The sequence below is a fragment of the Miniopterus schreibersii genome, assembly GCF_964146895.1.
Source record: "Miniopterus schreibersii genome assembly, chromosome: 20".
Classification (NCBI taxonomy): Eukaryota; Metazoa; Chordata; class Mammalia; order Chiroptera; family Miniopteridae; genus Miniopterus; species Miniopterus schreibersii.
In genome coordinates, this window is record NC_138122.1 from 23,865,421 (window position 1) to 23,881,819 (window position 16,399).

At 54.7% G+C, this 16,399-nt stretch overlaps 1 protein-coding gene across 1 annotated transcript; it reads right to left on the bottom strand.

Annotated features, from left to right (window-relative positions):
* Nucleotides 1-519: 519 nt before the first annotated feature.
* On the bottom strand, nt 520-15,182 carry PLBD2 (phospholipase B domain containing 2). The gene is made up of 12 exons (XM_081123669.1): nt 14,823-15,182; nt 10,237-10,330; nt 9,089-9,247; nt 7,763-7,863; nt 7,338-7,552; nt 6,196-6,293; nt 4,132-4,289; nt 3,429-3,524; nt 3,099-3,170; nt 2,277-2,429; nt 1,551-1,713; nt 520-1,360 (listed from the first exon to the last, which is right to left on the bottom strand). Exons 1-12 carry the CDS (start codon nt 15,110-15,112, stop codon nt 1,193-1,195), a joined length of 1,767 nt encoding a protein of 588 aa, XP_080979795.1. The 5' UTR covers nt 15,113-15,182; the 3' UTR covers nt 520-1,192.
* Between the last annotated feature and the right edge of the window lie 1,217 nt (nt 15,183-16,399).

The window sequence follows — 16,399 nt, forward strand, 5'->3', positions numbered from 1 at the left end:
CTGACTCCAGCCGGGGCTGTGTGCTTTCCTCTCCCCAAGCACACAAGCATTGGGCGAGTCGTCTCCAATGCAGGTTCTGGGTATGAACAGACGGGGCAGGACTCTGCTTTGTGTTGATCTGTAACCCACAGTAAGACTTGAGATGGTCTTGTGGTTAACAGGGTCCCAGAACAGGCCCCGAACAAAGTAGGTGCTCAGTAAACATCAGATGGCTATGGGTGGGCGGATGGACGGACGGATGGGTATGGACGGATGAGTACATGGCTGGCTGGCTGGATAAACGGACGACTGGAAAGCAGATGGGTAGGTAGGTGGATGGATGGGTGATGTGCGCGTAGCTGGGTGGGTGGATAGATGGATAAATACGCGGATGGACAAGAGGTGGGTGGGTTGGCAAATAAATGGACAGATGGACAGACAGGGTGGACAGGAAGATGCATGGGAAGGCAGTGCAGATCTCAATCATGAGACAAGGCAGACTCAGCCTTCCCCACTGCCCCAAAAAGCACAGCACAGGGGCACGGCCTCTCTTGTTTAATGTCACAGCTTGCGATTTGGTGACTGCAGCAGGGGAGCTGTGGGCACTGCCCTGAGGCCAGGGGCACGCCCAGGCTTGGGGACGGGCCTGAGGCTGGAGCCTGGGGGCTGGCACTTCTGCCCGCCCCTGGAGAGAGGACTTCGGGCCCTCCAGCCACAAGTCTCCAGAAACTTTGGTTTGTGTCTGTCTTTAAGTTTCTGTCCTTGAGGAAGCTGTCCAGAGGGGACACGGGCTGCTTCCCAAAGGAGCAGAGGACCTGGGGCTGGAGGAGCGGCGCCAACCACAGGCGACACCCAGGTCTCAGGGCTGAAACCCATGGGGGCCCCAGGACCTGATCCCTCCGCAGGGGCAGCACGAGGATGGGGGAGGGAAGCAGGGAGAGAAACAGGGAGGAGACAGATGCAGAAAGGCAGAGGGGGCGGGAAGGGCTCTCCCCACTTTGGGGGAGAGGGAATCAGTGCTGGGCCCCACTGGGTTCTGTGCCCCCACCCAGGCGGAGATGCCCAGATGAGAGTGAACCTGGCAGACCAAGGTCCCAGCTCTGGGCACAATAGGGGGCAAAGGCCACAGATGGGACGAGCAGGAGGTCACGGTGGTGGCCGGTGGGGCGGCCCTGCTATCAGCGGGGCAGAAGGCAGCGGGCAGACTGGCACCTCAGTCCCACCAGACCTTGATGGGCGAGAACTTCCAGAGGTTGGGCTGGCCCATGTGCAGCAGGCCGCTGAAGGGCGAGGAGTTCCACTCGAAAGGGGGCACCTGGTCCCACGTGGGGCCGCTGGCTGCCACGAAGCACAAGGCGTTGGCCAGGGCCATGCTGGTCACCTGGGGGCCGGGTGGAGCAGATTGCTGAGTGTCAGGCAGGCTGGCCCAACCCAGGGGGTCCTGGCGCCCACCCCAACTTGGACCCCAACCATAGCCCAGCTCCAACCCTGACTCCACACACTACCAGCCTCTCCCCAGCCTCAATGGTGACCGGGCCCACCCGCAGCCCGTGGGCCTGGGGCGGCCGCACCTTGGCATCGATGCCCCCGTGGGGGCGCTGCTGCAGAGCCTGGAAAGGGTAGGAGCCGTTGGCCTGGTTGAGGTCGGAGCGCGCCGAGATTGCGTTCTCGCCGTTGGGATGGGGGTTGCAGGCTTTGCACAGTGACAGGGGGTCGTGCAGGAAGTCATTATACCTGGACATGGGAAGGGAGGGACAGGTCGTGCTGGGAAGGGGAGTCCAAGGAGGGGACCAAACTCCTCCTGGCGGCAGCCCTGGAACCCAGCACCTGCTTTCCATGTACCCGATCCCTCCCGCTACAGGTCACTCAGCCCACCCTCATTATTCAAACCTCCACCAGGCATCCCGTCCTCCAGGAGTGCCTCCTGTCCCTCTACAGCGTTTTCAGGGACTGAGACAGTCCTAGTGACACATCGCCTAAGTGTGAGTGCTGGATGGGTTTCTAGATCTCCACGGGACAGCGTGGCACTGAGGACAGTGGGGCACCTGCTCTGGGCCTGTGTCCCCAGTACCAAGCACAGCACCCGGCACAGGGTGGTCACTCAGCAGCAGCTCAGTGTCCCCTCCTGCAATGAGAGGCTGGCAGCAGGACTCATGCTGAGCATGCCATGGCCCTGCTGGGCCCGCTCTTACTCTCACTCTCACCCCGCAGCCCCCGGGCGGGTTGTGAGGTTTAGATGAGTGACAATGAAGAGCACAGAGCGGCCACATGACTCGGGCTCACTGTGCCCCACGCACCTCATAAGCTGCATCATGGAGTCCACGTCGTGCACCAGCGACTGGTTCCGCCGGAAGATCTGGGCCCGGGGGTTCCCATCATAGGAGAACCAGTCCCCGTACTGGGCCACCAGGCTCTGCAGCCCACTGGCATTAAACACCTTCTCAAAGGACCTGGGGGGGAAGGAAGGTCACTCGTGACTCCCACTGGCCTTGCCTGGCCGTGGCCGGGAGGCAGAGGGGCGGTCCTGCCAGACCATTTGCACTAACAACCATGACAGCAAGGGCTGTCATGCAATAATAATGCATTTTGTTTGTGCCGGGGGGGGGGGGGGGAGGCCTAGGCAGGGTGGCCAAGCTCGGGCTCTAGGGGCCCAAGAGACCTAGCTTCTAATCCTGGCTTCATCACTGAGCAGCTAAGCAATCTTGGGAAAGTGAGGCACTCTTGGGGCCTCAGTTTCATAATCTGAGAAATGGGAACAGGAGCTATGGTTGGCGAGTTGTAAGGACCAAATGCCTCACCCAAGTGAAGCACAGTGAGTGTCCAGAGGGGATAGAGGAGCAGCCCAGTTAAAGCGGATCCAGCTGGGTCCATGGCAGGGTCAGTGCCCGAGATGGGCCACCTCCCCTCACCCTGCACAGGGGGAGGTCATCTGGATGCTGACCAAGCCCCACGACTGTACCCCAACACTGCCAGGGCTTTCCTGACCAGAGAAGGGGCGGGGTGGCTTTCTCGGCTCTGTGGGTTTAGACATCACTTGGGAAGGGCCCGCCACAAGCAGGGAGAGCTGGGCAAGGGGTGGGGCAGGTACAGGGCGGGGTGGAGGACAGAGGGACACGTACGGTATATTGTAGCTGGCCCAGTAGGTCTTCTGGTAGAGTTCCGAGGTCTTGTCAGCCACCATCACCATGCCCCTGGGACCAAGAGAGACGGAGCAGGAGTGATGAGAAGGGCTCGTGTGGGCCCTGCCCCGCTCAAGGACCCTCGATGGCTCCCACGGCCCGAAGGTAGACTATGCCCTGAATCTTTAGCCCCTGTCAGGACTGCCTTCTATTACAACCTTGCCCTCCTTGGATTTTTTCCCCCCACACACATCTCAGCACGCCCCCTGGTCCTTGCCTGGGCTGCTCTCTCTGCCGGGAGCACCCCACCCTCTCTCCCCGGGGACTCACGGGATCTGCTCCAGGATGGTGAGCACCCTGCTCCCAGGGCTGGGCCTGCCGGGGACAAACGCCTTGTAGTCCACGATCATCCACTGGTTGTTGTACCTGCCGTGGCCAAGGAAAGAGGACTGAAGGGACCCTGGGCCGCTGCCCCAGCCTCCCCTGGCCCCAGCGCTCCACATAGCCAGGACTCCGGTGGCACAGGTAGCCTGGGGGTGTCTGGCCATCTGGCTATCACTCTGGTGCTGCAGCTAGACTGGGTGTGCTCAGACTCCTCTCTCAACATGCTCTCTGCCTGGTCCAGAGGCCTCTATGGCTCCCTAGTGCTTGCTGAAACGAAGGTCAATCCGCCTGGCATTCTAAGGCCCAACACTATCCAGATCCAGTGTCTCTGGTTCACAGGGCCCTCAGCCACTCATGTCCACCTCCTCAGATGGCCCTCCCCACTGTCCCCAGAGCTCTCAAGTTCCAAATTATCTTCCTGTCCTTCCCCTGGGGACCTTTTCCTGGGTGGAGAAGCCTGCAAGAGAGGGGCAAATGTGTTCCTTTCCCGAGCCTCAGTTTCCCCATGTATAAAACAAGGGAGGGGACTCTAATGAGAATCTATGACAGGGCTCTGCAGGGGTGAGGGGTATGCAGAGAGTCTGAGTATTAGGGGGGAGGTTGGTCCATTTCTTGGGTAGGGAGGCGACAGTGCCAGGCGGCCACTCACGTGCCACTGTTGAACTTCTTGAAGATATCTGCCCAGGTGTCCCCGTCCAAGGCCAAGCGGTTGGCCACGACATTCCGCAACCACTCCAACACGCAGTTGGGCTGTACGTACTTCCACAGGGCTGGGTTCTTGTTGCCGATGGTGGTCTCCAGTGTCACCTGTGGGGGAGCCGAAGGGTGGCTGCTCTGACCTGACACAACCGGGCCATGCTGCCACCAAGTGGCAGTGCTGCAGCGGTCACAGCTCACAGGTTCACTGACAGTTTTAAAACCTCAAGTTCTGGTTTGGATGCACGTTCCTCGCCGGGTCCTGGGTGAGCACTGAGGGGGGTTCACCATCACACATCCAGCTTCACCCTGGGGATGAGCCTCTGAAGAGCCTGGGGTGCTGTTCCTATGGATCCTCCCTGCCCCCCAAGCCAGTCAACTCGTCCCAGAGAGATAGTGGCCCATTTCCACCCCTTCCCTGCACTTCACAGGGAAAGGTGGGCGGGAGGACGACCATCATCTCCATGGACTCAGCCCTCCTGGGAAAATACAGCGTGGCTGTCAATGCCGCTTCTGGCTGCCAGGTAAACTGAGGACCGAGGAAGCTAAGAGACCTGCCAAAGGTCATGGCTGGCAAGTGGATGAGCCAAGACTCGATCCCCAAACTTCCAGCGCTCAAGTCAGTGCCTGTCCCCCTGGAGCAGGATATGTGGCCGCTTCTCTGTTAGACACCCCCCTCTCTGCCTGGGGAGCTCGTAACGCGACTTGAACGGGAAAGCATCACATTTTTATTTCCACTAATGTCAAACCGAAATTCGGCGTCTCCTCCATTGTTAACGCAGGGGACACACCACAGAGGTATGAGCAGTGCCTGAGACCGTCACCAACAGAAATCACACGTCTTCCCAGCACGTGACAGGGCTGCATGCGTCTCAAAATATTCTTCCGTTCCTCGTTACCCCTAACCGATGGCAGGCGGCTGCTACCACATCTCGTTATTTCACGTACTTTTAAAGCAGCACAAATATTTCGGGCTGACTTAGACAATATAAACACACTTCAATATAACGGGTTTCCTTTGTAATGCCATGTATTTTGCTTTACGCCCTTAAAAACATTATTTGGGGTGGGGTTCATGGCTCCCCAGACAGCCGAAGGGGTCTGTGGCACAAAACCAGTCAAGGACCCGGATGGGAGGTCATTTCCCACCTGGGCACTTTCCAGGTAACGATTCAACCATTTCGATCATTGTACCCCACTGTCCCCTCAGGGACTGCAGCAAGGGGGTGCCCTCACTGGCTGCCTGGGCTTCCCATGCCTGTTTCAACTCAAGGGGACTAAATCCCACGCTCCCCTCCAACACTAATAGGAAAGAGCCCTCCCCCCCGCCCTCCCCCACTCCTCCCCCACTCCAGGGACTTGGCGTCTTTATGGCCGACTTTTTTCTCCTCTGCAGTGTTGCCCTGGTGATCACAGGGCTCACTGCCTCAGGGAGGGACGCCAGGAACAGATTTCTAAACGAGCTTGGATCCCAGCCAGGAAAGCCGATAAAAACAACACACTGTAAACAACATTTATTCCAAAAACCTGGCCAGGTTAGAGGGGCTTTGTGGAGAGCAAGAGAGGAGGCGGTATTTCAGACAAGGTCTCTCGGGAGGGACAGCTTCTCCTAAATACTTGAGAACAAAACGAGGTCGTTGAGGTCAAGGCTATTTCATCAGGGCCCCAAGAAGGGTGATTTCTGAGGCGCTGTGTTACAATGCAGCGTCCCAGGCCGACTGCAGGTTCCAGGGGCCCGGGTGGGCCTGGAAATCTGCATTTAAGAAGCCCCACACTACGGATGGGTACTAGGTTTATCAGGTGATCACTTTGTAAGTTATACAAATGTCTAATCACTATGTTGTACACCTGAAATGAATATAATATTGCATCTCAACTGTAATTGAATAATTTTTTTTTTAAAAGAAGCTCCACCCAGTGGTCTAAGTATCATCACGAGAGAACTGGCCTCGGCCCTGGGATGGTGGTGGGGGCTACACAGCCCCAGGGGGGACAATGACATGAGAGGGAGACTCACCAGCCCGCTGCCCAGGATGTAGAAGTCATCACAGGAAAAGATGGTGCCGGGGTAGGACGAGAAGGCCCACTTGTTGCCGGGAGCCAGGGGAGAGCCCTCTGTAAAGGGCCAGGGCCAGGGTGGGGAGGTACTGGTCAGACAAACCTATGTGGGGGCCCTGCTTCCCCACCCATCGACACTTGGGAGTCTCCAGGTGGGGAGTAGCAGGCCTCGGAGGACGCCCCCACACCTTTCTTTCTGCTATTTAGCAAACAAGGCATTTGACTTGTGTGTATGCGCGTGTGCGCCATATTTTCTTTACCCATTCATCCATGGACGGACACAGGTTGCTTCCATATCTCAGAAGCTACCTCTGGGGTTGACCCTGGGGCTAGGGACGGAGTAGGCACTCTGGGGTACTGGGCCTGCACTGCAAAGTTTTCAACTTTGAGTGCATTCAGCGAGAGTGCATTCATGTGTTTCTCCTGTGGTTTGAAAAATGGCTGTGATTTTGTCCATGTTGCATCCATACCGCTGCAATGTGACCCTGCAGTTCTTACATCAAATGGTGAGGTCTAGTCCTCACCTCTCAAATCTGAGCTGGTTACCTGACTTGCTCTGAGCATCTGAATGCTATGCCAGTTGTTTAACCAGCCCTTGGGAGGCCTTCCACACTGCCCACATGTCATGTGAACAAGCCTGAGCTAGCGTGCTGAGCTAGCCATGAAGCTCAGCTGCCCCATCAAGCCAGCTGACAGCCAACCCCCAGGCCCAGGAATGAGGCCACGCTGGGTCAGCCAGCTGGCCCCGGCTGACCCTGGAGGCATCAGTGAGCCAGCCAAGATCAGCCAGGTCTGCCCCAGAACAACAAAACCACCCAGCTGACCCATAGACATGTGACCCCAAAAAATGGCTGTTTTAAGCTTTTGTTGTTTTAAATGTGGGAGTGATTTGTTATGCAGCACTAGCTAACAGATACATCTTGCAAAATAAAAACTAAGAGAGAATTAACATGTTAAAAATAAGATGAGCTCTTAGAATGGCCCTACAGTGACCACGGTGTGTCCAAAGCCAAGGCCCACATCTCTTAGCAGCCTTCCTCCACCCCCCTCCCCATGTGCCCATAACCATGCTCACACACAGACTCATCCACATCCACCCACCTTGGGGACCTTCATGGAACTGAAACCAGTAATTCTTGATGACACGCAGCATGCTCTGGTAGGAGTTCCAGGTATTGTGGGCGACCAGGAGGTCACTGTGACCGGGCAGCAGCTTGATGAGTGCAGAACAGGAGCCACTGCCTAGAGTGTGCTTGGTCTTGGTTTTATTCAGGGCCAGCTCCAAGTCTTCCAGGTCCCCAGAGATCTGCAACAGGCTGAGGAGGCCAGGGCACCACAGGGTTACCACGCCTGCCCCAAGTGCTATTACAGACCCATTTCACAGAGGAAACTCAGCCTCTAGGGGTGTAGCTGATCGGTCTGAGACATGTGGCCAGGAAGTGGCAGAGCCGGTACTGGAGCCCAGGTCTGTCTATGAGGTGTGTGGCCCTCACCCCTGCCCTGTCCACTCTGGGGGTGGCACTTACAGGAACCCCAAGGGCTTGATGGTGAACTTCCCAGTTGGAAAGGTCACACTGCCTTCATAGCTGTCCTCTAGGCCTTTCAGCTGCAGGAGGGTCAGCCGCACCTGGGGAGGGGGCAGAGGGCAAGGGGCAGAGGGAGGATGAGGCCTCTCCCCCAGGCTCACACATTCTACTGCAGTGGGAAGGGCTCTGGTCTGGGTGTCCAGACAGAGCAGAAGAGACCTTGGTGCACCCAGCAGGCTCCAACTAGCCCTGACACCCCTTACTCACCACCTACCCCTCCATGCCAAGCACCCTCCTGCCTTCAATTCATTAACTATATGTCCCTGCCCTGTGCCAACTCACAAATCATACCCACTTAAGAGCCCAGCTCAAAGCCACCTCCTCTAGGAAGCCTCCCAGGCTGTTCTGAGTTTAGCTATTGGCTGTGTGTATCATCACTGTATCCCCACCCACAGGGTCTTGACCTGTGCTGGGCATACACCAGGCACTTAATAAGCATCTGCAATATGGATGGTGTGTGGATGGGTGGATAGGTGGGTGGGTGAGTGGACAGATGGGTGGACAGATGGGTGAATGGGTAAGTGAGGGGGGGTGATGGGAGGAAGGGCCTGTTCTAGTGCGGGTATGAGTAGGTGGGTGGGTGGACACTGAGAAACTCTACTGAGCGACAGGTGCACACCTGGCCCAGGTGAGGCGGAGGTGCTCACGGACGCTGACAGCCCCTTTCCAGAGGCTGCCCATGGTGTGTGCTTCACAGTTAACTCTCGAGGTGTTCCAGGGATCCGCAAATGAATGACTTCAATGAGGACCCTGCCAGTGGCCGGAAGGCAGAGCGCCCTACCTGGGCCTCTCTATTAATCAACCGCTCACCCAAGCTCAGAAGAAGGCAGTCACTGTGCCCAGACTTCCGGGAGCGCCTAGTTGTCGCCTTTCCCTTTCTCTTTGATAAAGGCTTTTCTAACGCAACCAACAGGTCAAGCCACCTCCCTCGCATGCAAGTAAAACAGCGGGCTGACAGTGACCAACAGTGATTCTTCGAGGGTCGGAGGGCACAATGGGCTGGGGAGAGACAGGTGGGCTAGGATGGACAGCTGGGGTTCCATCACTCGGATGGATGGATGGATGGATGGATGGATGGATGGATGGATGGAAGAAGGACAGGTGGAGATCAGACAGATGAATAAACGGACACATTGAAGGGCTGGCCAAGAGGGGAGGGAGACAGGCGAGTGTCCAGCTGGAACAGCAGCAGCCACAGCAGTGGCAGGTCCCCAGAGCAGACCCGCCCCGCCCCGCCCCACCACTGAGCACGGTGGCCATGCCCACCTGGTGCCAGTAGGCAGAGTCCTTGTTCTGCTCCATCTCCTCCTGCATCCACTCCAGGTTGGCCTCCAGGAAGCTGTTGAGCTTCTCGCAGTAACCAACGTCGTACTGGAAGGGGCCGCAGTAATTCACCACCGTGTTCATCCAGTGCATATAGATGAGCTGTGGGGGCAAGGGGAGGGCAGTGGGCTGCTCTCTTCCCTGGGGACCCCACCAGCTCCCCACTCGGGCTGAGTCTCCGAAGAGCAGGGCGCCCTGATGAGGCCACCTCTGCACCTTTGCTTCTGCTGGTTCCTCTCCCCAGAGGCCCTTCTCGCCCAGCCAGCTCTCACCCCTACAGGGTCTGACACCTGGACATCTCCCTCCTCTGAAACCCTGTAGCATTCAAAGCCTGTCCTAGATTACACCCCCTCTGTCACTGGGGATCCCCAATCTCTCCATGTACTCAACCGGTCAGTCAACACAGCCCGGGCCCGGCCCAGAGTTTGACCACCTCCCCAGTGGTGGAGCCAGACACAAAAGACCAGATATTGTAGGAGTCCCCTCATATCAAAGGTCAAGAATGACCTAGTCCATAGAGACAGAAAGCAGATTAGTGGTTGCCAGGGGCTGGGTGAAGAAGGGGTAAAAGGTGACTGCTGATGTGTATGGCATTTCTTTCTGGGGTAATAAGAATGTTCTAGAATTATATAGTAGTGATGGCTGTACAACCTTATGAAGACACTAAAAAACCCCCACTGTTTTGGACATTTTAAAATAGTGAGTTTTAAGGCATATGAATTGTATCTCAATATAAATGAATGAATGAATGGGAGCCACCACATTTAGGGTGGGGTGTCTCTGGGGGAAGGGGAAATGGGTTTGGGAGGGGGCTTCAATAGTATCAGTGACAATCCAGGTTTTAGTTTGGGTGCTCACCTTACTATTATGCTTTGTAACTTGAAACATGTGATGTGGTTTTTGCATGCATTAAATAGAAACTCGTGCAGATTTTTAAGGAATGCATGTGAGCCTTTTCTCCCCAACTAGATGCAGCACTGGGGGTGGAAAGCCCACTCTGCACATACACTGGCACTCTCCAAAGCTCCCTGGGGAACACGGCTGGTGGGGTGGGGGAAGCGAAGCCCCAGGTCTCCCCGTCTGGCCCTTACCTCCTCGGACACGGAGGCCTCCACCACGCCCGCCGCATAGGCCTGCAGGCTGTCATTGTAGCGGCCATTGGTGTGCAGCTCCAGAAACGCCCACCTGGAGAGGAGAGGGGACACTAGGTCAGCCCAGGGACAGGCATAGAGCAGCCCTAAGCTGGGCACACAGCCCTTTCCAGTGTTAAACCGTCAAAAACAACAGTGACGAGCTGCCTTTCACGTGAACATCTGTCTGTCTTTGTGCACCTGTCTGGCTAAATCCCTAAAAGAGAAAATGCTGGGTCACAGGAAACATGTACTTTTCATTTTAATGGATATTGACAAGCAGCCTTCCCCCAAAAGCTGTACTAACCTCTATTCCCACCCCCACACCAATACCCGCTAGTATCTATTGAGGTCTTCCTCTGCGCCAGCCACCGTCCTAGCCACTCGTATATCCATAACTCTCTGGGAGAGGGAAACACGGATCAGCCGCCTCCTGCGTGCTCCCCACGGGGGATCAAGCCGGGAACCCGGGCATTGCCCTGACCGGGAACAGGACCGGCAACCTCTGGGTGTGTGGGATGACACTCAACCAACGGAGCCAGGGCTATTTTCTTGATGTTACTGGTCACTTATAATTCTTTGGTTCATGTCCTTTACTATTTTTCTCTATTGTGTTTTTTAAAAGTCTTTCCTTATTGGTTGGTGAAATTCTCTGTGTAAGTGTTAGCCCTTGACCTGTCACTAACGTGAAAACTATGTTTGTACTTCAGTTGATCTTTGCTTTTTTGTTTTTACCATACAGAGGTTTTGGCTTTTGTGCAGCCAGATCTATCAGTCTTCTCTCTAGTTCTGGGTTTTATTCTTGCTCCAAGGACCCAAAACCATTCACCCAGGTGACCTCTAGGACCAGGAGGGAAACATTTGTTATGAGGGCAATTTCTATTAAGATGAGGGCAATTTCTGTTAAAATGAGGGCAATTTCTATTAAGATGAAGGCAATTTCTATTAAGATGAGGGCAATTTCTATTAAGATGAGGGCAATTTCTGTTAAAATGAGGGCAATTTCTATTAAGATGAGGGCAATAGGAGGACACTGAATGACCTTTGAAGAGGCCACAGGAAAGAGGCCAGGCTCAGCCAGGCCCGTCTCATGGGGAGTTGGCTAAATTGCCACCAAGAGCTCCAGGACAGGAATAGCTCTGCCCAGAGAAGAGTCTGGAGAGGAAAGACTATCAAAATGTCCACACCCGATACTCCCAGCAAGCAAGCCTCTGAGCGGCTACTGGGTGCCAGGCGCTGAATGTGGACTAGGACGAGTGACACTCAGTCCTGGCCTTCAAAGAGCTAACGGGGGGGAGGGGTGTGTGTGTGACATGTAAACAGGTGATGGCAAAACAGGGTGTGGACCACCCAGGGGCCACGTACTAAACCGGACAAGCTCAGGGGAAGCCCGTGTGGCGGCCTCACAAACTCAGAGACCTAAAGTAACCACACGGGATGGTCTGAAATGCAAACTTTCTAACTTAAAAGCAGTTCATGGCGGGGAGTCACGTCCTAGGGTGGTACTTCTCCCTAAGGTCAATCTTTACCTTAACTGAGCCTGTCTGTTGTCTTTTTGCAACTAAGTTAACATACCTGATTACATACCTTCGGAATGTCAAGGTAATTTCCGCCCCTATCCCCACCCCTCAAAGCACACCAGAGCAGAGACCACAAATCCCCTCCGTGTCATTATGTCGACTTAACTAGCCTGTACCCACCTATGTAAAAGGGGTATGTTTCTATTTCTTTTACTTTTTACCCAATCCCAGAGGTTTCCCTGCTTGGCTTTCTCCCGCCTCCCTAATCTACCCCCAGTGGATTTCTTGTAACCCCCTTATGTCTTCTCCTTTCACTCTGATGTATAAAATAAGTAGTAAAACTACCAGTTTCTGGAGCATTTTCTCAATCCCTTGAGATTCTGCTTCCCGGCAACTGTCGTCAGTTTGGCTCAAATGAATTCACAAAAATTCCTGCAGGTTTGGGTGTTTCTTACATGGACGGCGCTAACTGTGGTTATACATAAAACAAAATGCAGGGGGAATTCTACCTTCTACATCCCATCCCACCTTTCTCAACTGCTGGAGTTTTTACCATGAAAAGTTCACTGCTTTGATAATAAGGACCGACATTTTAAAAAGTGCAGCGTGGCTTCTTTCGAGCCGGGCAGAAGGAAGAAGGATGAGTGGAAACGGAGAGTTTCCCCACCTCCACCCCGCCAGCCGCAGCGCCACAAATGTGGCGTTAGTCACTGCCCTCATTCAGCGAGGGCCACCTTATTCCAAAGGGCCACTGGGATGATTCGGATTGGATGGTTTTATTCATCTTGCCTGAGCCTTCAGAAAACCCAGATGGTTGGGTACCCCCTATCTTTCCAGAAGGTGCCGGTGGAAGGAGGTTCCCATTCCTGAGGTTTGGCTCCCAGCTGGAGCAAATCCACCCTGGAGTTGCAGGAGCTGATCTCTGAGGATCCTTCTATTGCCTCAGGCACTGAGCCCTAATCGGATTTCTCCTGACAGGGTTGTCACCATGCTCAGCACTGAGATGAGACTGCAGTCCCCGGTCACCTAGATCTCTAGCAAACGGCCTCGATCTCTCTGATGGCAAACCTGAAATTCTGCCTCATGCGCACTCCCTTGCCCTTCCAGCCTCAGCTGCTCATGCGTAAGATCAGAAGGCTTGGCCGTCACCAGCGGTGCCCCTGGACAACTTTAAGAAACTGTCCCTCAGGCGCTGGGCAAAAGAAACACACCACCGACAGGGTGTTTCTAAAGCTACATGTGTCCATTCAAGACTGCTCTCTATTCCGAGATTGCGTCCTTTCTGCTCGTTTGGTTCTTAACATAGCTGATCTCTTAAGAGATAAAATTGACAGAGGTCGATAAATATTGCTCTGTTTTGTTTTTAATGTGCTTGCTTGACAAAAATTAAAAGCTGGCAGCACTGGACCTGTGCAGCCAGTCTTTTTCCACACTGTGGTTTTATGTCAGGGGTGGTGAGTGCCTCTGAGATGACTCCAGGTCTAATCAATAAAATCCAGACCTTTCGTGTGAGATTGGGGGGGGGCGGTCACCACCTGGCTTCAGTGCACAGCATTCCCCAGATGCCCTCACTACCAAGTAGGGTGCCCACCTCCTCTGTGCCTGTCACTCCTTTCCCATTCTTGATGGCATATGTTTATCTTGCAGAGATTTGCTGTGCCATCTTGGCTCTGCTAAGCAGGGCCAAAACCATAGGTGAGTCAGTAGAGAATAAGTCACCAGATTCCAGAGTCATGGAGCCACAGAGCTCTGGTTCCTTCCAGAGATGCCAGCCAACTCTGTGGCCTCCTCTCCCTGGGAGCCTTCCCAGATTAGCTCCACCCAGCTCCTGTGTCTACAGCAAACCCTGCCCCCAAATTTCCCTCCCAAGTGCCACAGCATCAGAACGAGGGTGTTCTGCGTCTCCCCAACACTTACAGGAATTAACGCATGCCAGCAAAATGGATGTGGGCAGCAGTGAGCATGCCCGCTGGAGGGGGCGATGTAGTTTAAGCACTGGGATGAGCCCAGGATGGGATGCAGAATGGAGTTCCCTAAGATCCCCAGAAAAGCCTGGATCTAGGACCTGGGGCCCTGCTGACAAGGTTGGAGGCAGATTTTCCACACTCCCGCCGACTCGGGTTTCCCTGCTGGCACTGTCTCCCTGACTGAATGGGGACCCCCCACAGCTGCTCAGCTCTGTATCTCCAAGGGCAAGCACACCAGGTGAGGGAGTGAATGAGTGAGTGAGTGAATGGGCCCAAACCCAACCTCCCAGGCAGAGCACATCCTCAAAATCTGGGCCCCAGAAGGGGAAATGGGAGCCCAGGCAGGCAGAGGAGTTAGGTGAGAGTCACACAACAGAATGACAATCTGGGCGAGAAGGACAGTGCTCTGCAAGAAGGACAGTGATGGTGAGCCCTCGGCTCCATACTAAGTATCCAGCCAAGTGAGTCTTCCCTGGACCAGGAGAGCGGAAAGGGGAGGAGCAGAGCCCAGGCGATGACATTCTCTGGGTCTCTGTGAATTTTAGGGACCCCCCTGTTTTCTTCCTGGCCTGTCACTCTGGCTCAATCCCACCACGTTGGTTCTGGGACAGAAAGGAGGTGCTCACACCCATGGGGTAAGGTCCCATCAAGAAAGTGAAAGTTAGTTTCCTGGAGAGCTCACCACCTCAGGCCCAGGGGAAGTGAAGAACCGGGAAAGGGAAGTTATTGGTCACCCACCATCCAGGGACCCGGTCCTGATGGAGGCTCCGTGGCCCTGATGACAAGGAACAGGTCCCTAGGGCGACAGAGGTACTGTCACCCCCAGGCTAAAGGCCGGAGACTGGTCACCACGAGTTGAGGGATGCTGCATTAGCTCCCCCCCAAAACCAGGGGCCTGGTCCAGATGGCGGTGCTACAGCCTCAGAAGCGGGGAGCCTGACCCCCAGGGAGACAAGGGCACCGTCGCCGGCAAGAGCCTGGTCCTGGGGACACGCAGGCCCAACGCCCGGCCACCCCCCCACCCCCACCCCCACCCCACCCGGGCTGGTTCAGCCCTTACCCTGTCTCGTGAATGGTGTTGGTGAGATTGGCCCAGGCCACGGAGTCAGGCTGGCGGCCATCCACCAGGTGCAGCTGGCCGGTCCTGTCGTCCAGGACCACCGAGCGGACGCGGGCGGCGGGTGGCACCAGCCCCGTCGGCCCCCAGTGGCCTTTCGGGGGCGGGAGCGCGCCCGTCAAGCTGCCGAGAAACAGCCCGGCCAGCAGGGCCAGCACCAGGGCCAGCGCCAGCGCCCGAGTCAGCGCCCGGGCCAGGCGGCCGCCGGCGGAGCGGTACAGCGGCGCCACCATTGCCGCGCGGGGCCGGCACCGCAGCCCGGCTCACGTGACCGCGCCGGGTCTCGGAGGGCGGGGAGACCGCGGCGGCGGGGAGGGGCGGGGCTTGGGCGAGCTCTTCCGGGGTGGGCGGGGCCCAGGGTGGACGGAAGGGGCGGGGCCCTTCTTAAAGAGCCCAGCACCCCTGTCCGCCTAGGGAAACCCTGCTGAGCATACTTTCCCCCCAACTTTTAGCTTTCAAATATTCAAACCTCGAGCAAAGTTGCAAGGAGGAGAGTAAGTACCCATGGGCCTGCCATCAATTGCTAATATTTTCTTACATTTCATCAATTTCTTTTTATGTGTGTGTATATATATATATATATATATATATATATATACATATTCCAAAAAATAGTATACACATTTTAACAGTTGGTAACTCACTTAATTTTGAAAATGAACTGTATATTAACAAATATAATCATTCAGTGTGTATAGATTTTGGGGGGGGTACCCTGAATATATTTTGCTGAACCATTTGAGAGTTAACTGAAGGCATTGTGACGGGTCAACCCTAAATGCAGCAGATGTACAGTATCTCATAAGAAAACAGACATCATCCTACGTAAGCACAATATACCCTTGTATAGTCAGGAAATTTACCATGCATTTAATACTATTATCTAGTATAGGGTTTTATTCCAATTTTTCCAACTCTCCCCAAAATTCTCTCCTTTTCTTTTGATGCAGGATCCACTCCTCACACCATACACAAGAATACACTTTTAAATGAGGAGACTCTAAATGTAAAAATGAAACTGCAGAGCTTGAAGAAAATATGGGTGAATTCCTCCATAAGATCTATGGGAAAAGGCTTTCTAATTATGACTCAAAATCCAGATACAATAAAAAAATGGATACATTTGACTATATAAAATTCCCTTTAACTTTTTTCATGTCCAAAACATCATGAAAGAACAACTGACAAATGGGTTAGGGAATCTAGGGAGTCACGGAGGACAGGTTGTCATCTGAGGGGCCCTTGAGGCAAATCCAAATACAATCAGCTGGTGGCAGTGGCTGGCCAGGCAGTCCCAGCGCCCAGGATGTAACACCCTTTCCAGAAATGCTAATGAAAATCTTGAGATGTCCCCTCACACCTGTTAGGATGGCTATTACCAAACAAACAAACAAAGATAAGTGCTGGCCAGGATGTGGAGAAAAGGGAACCATTGTGCACTGTTGGTGGGAATGTAAACTGGCACAGCTACTGTGGAAAACAGTATGGAGGGTCCTCAGAAAATTAAGAGTAGAACTGCC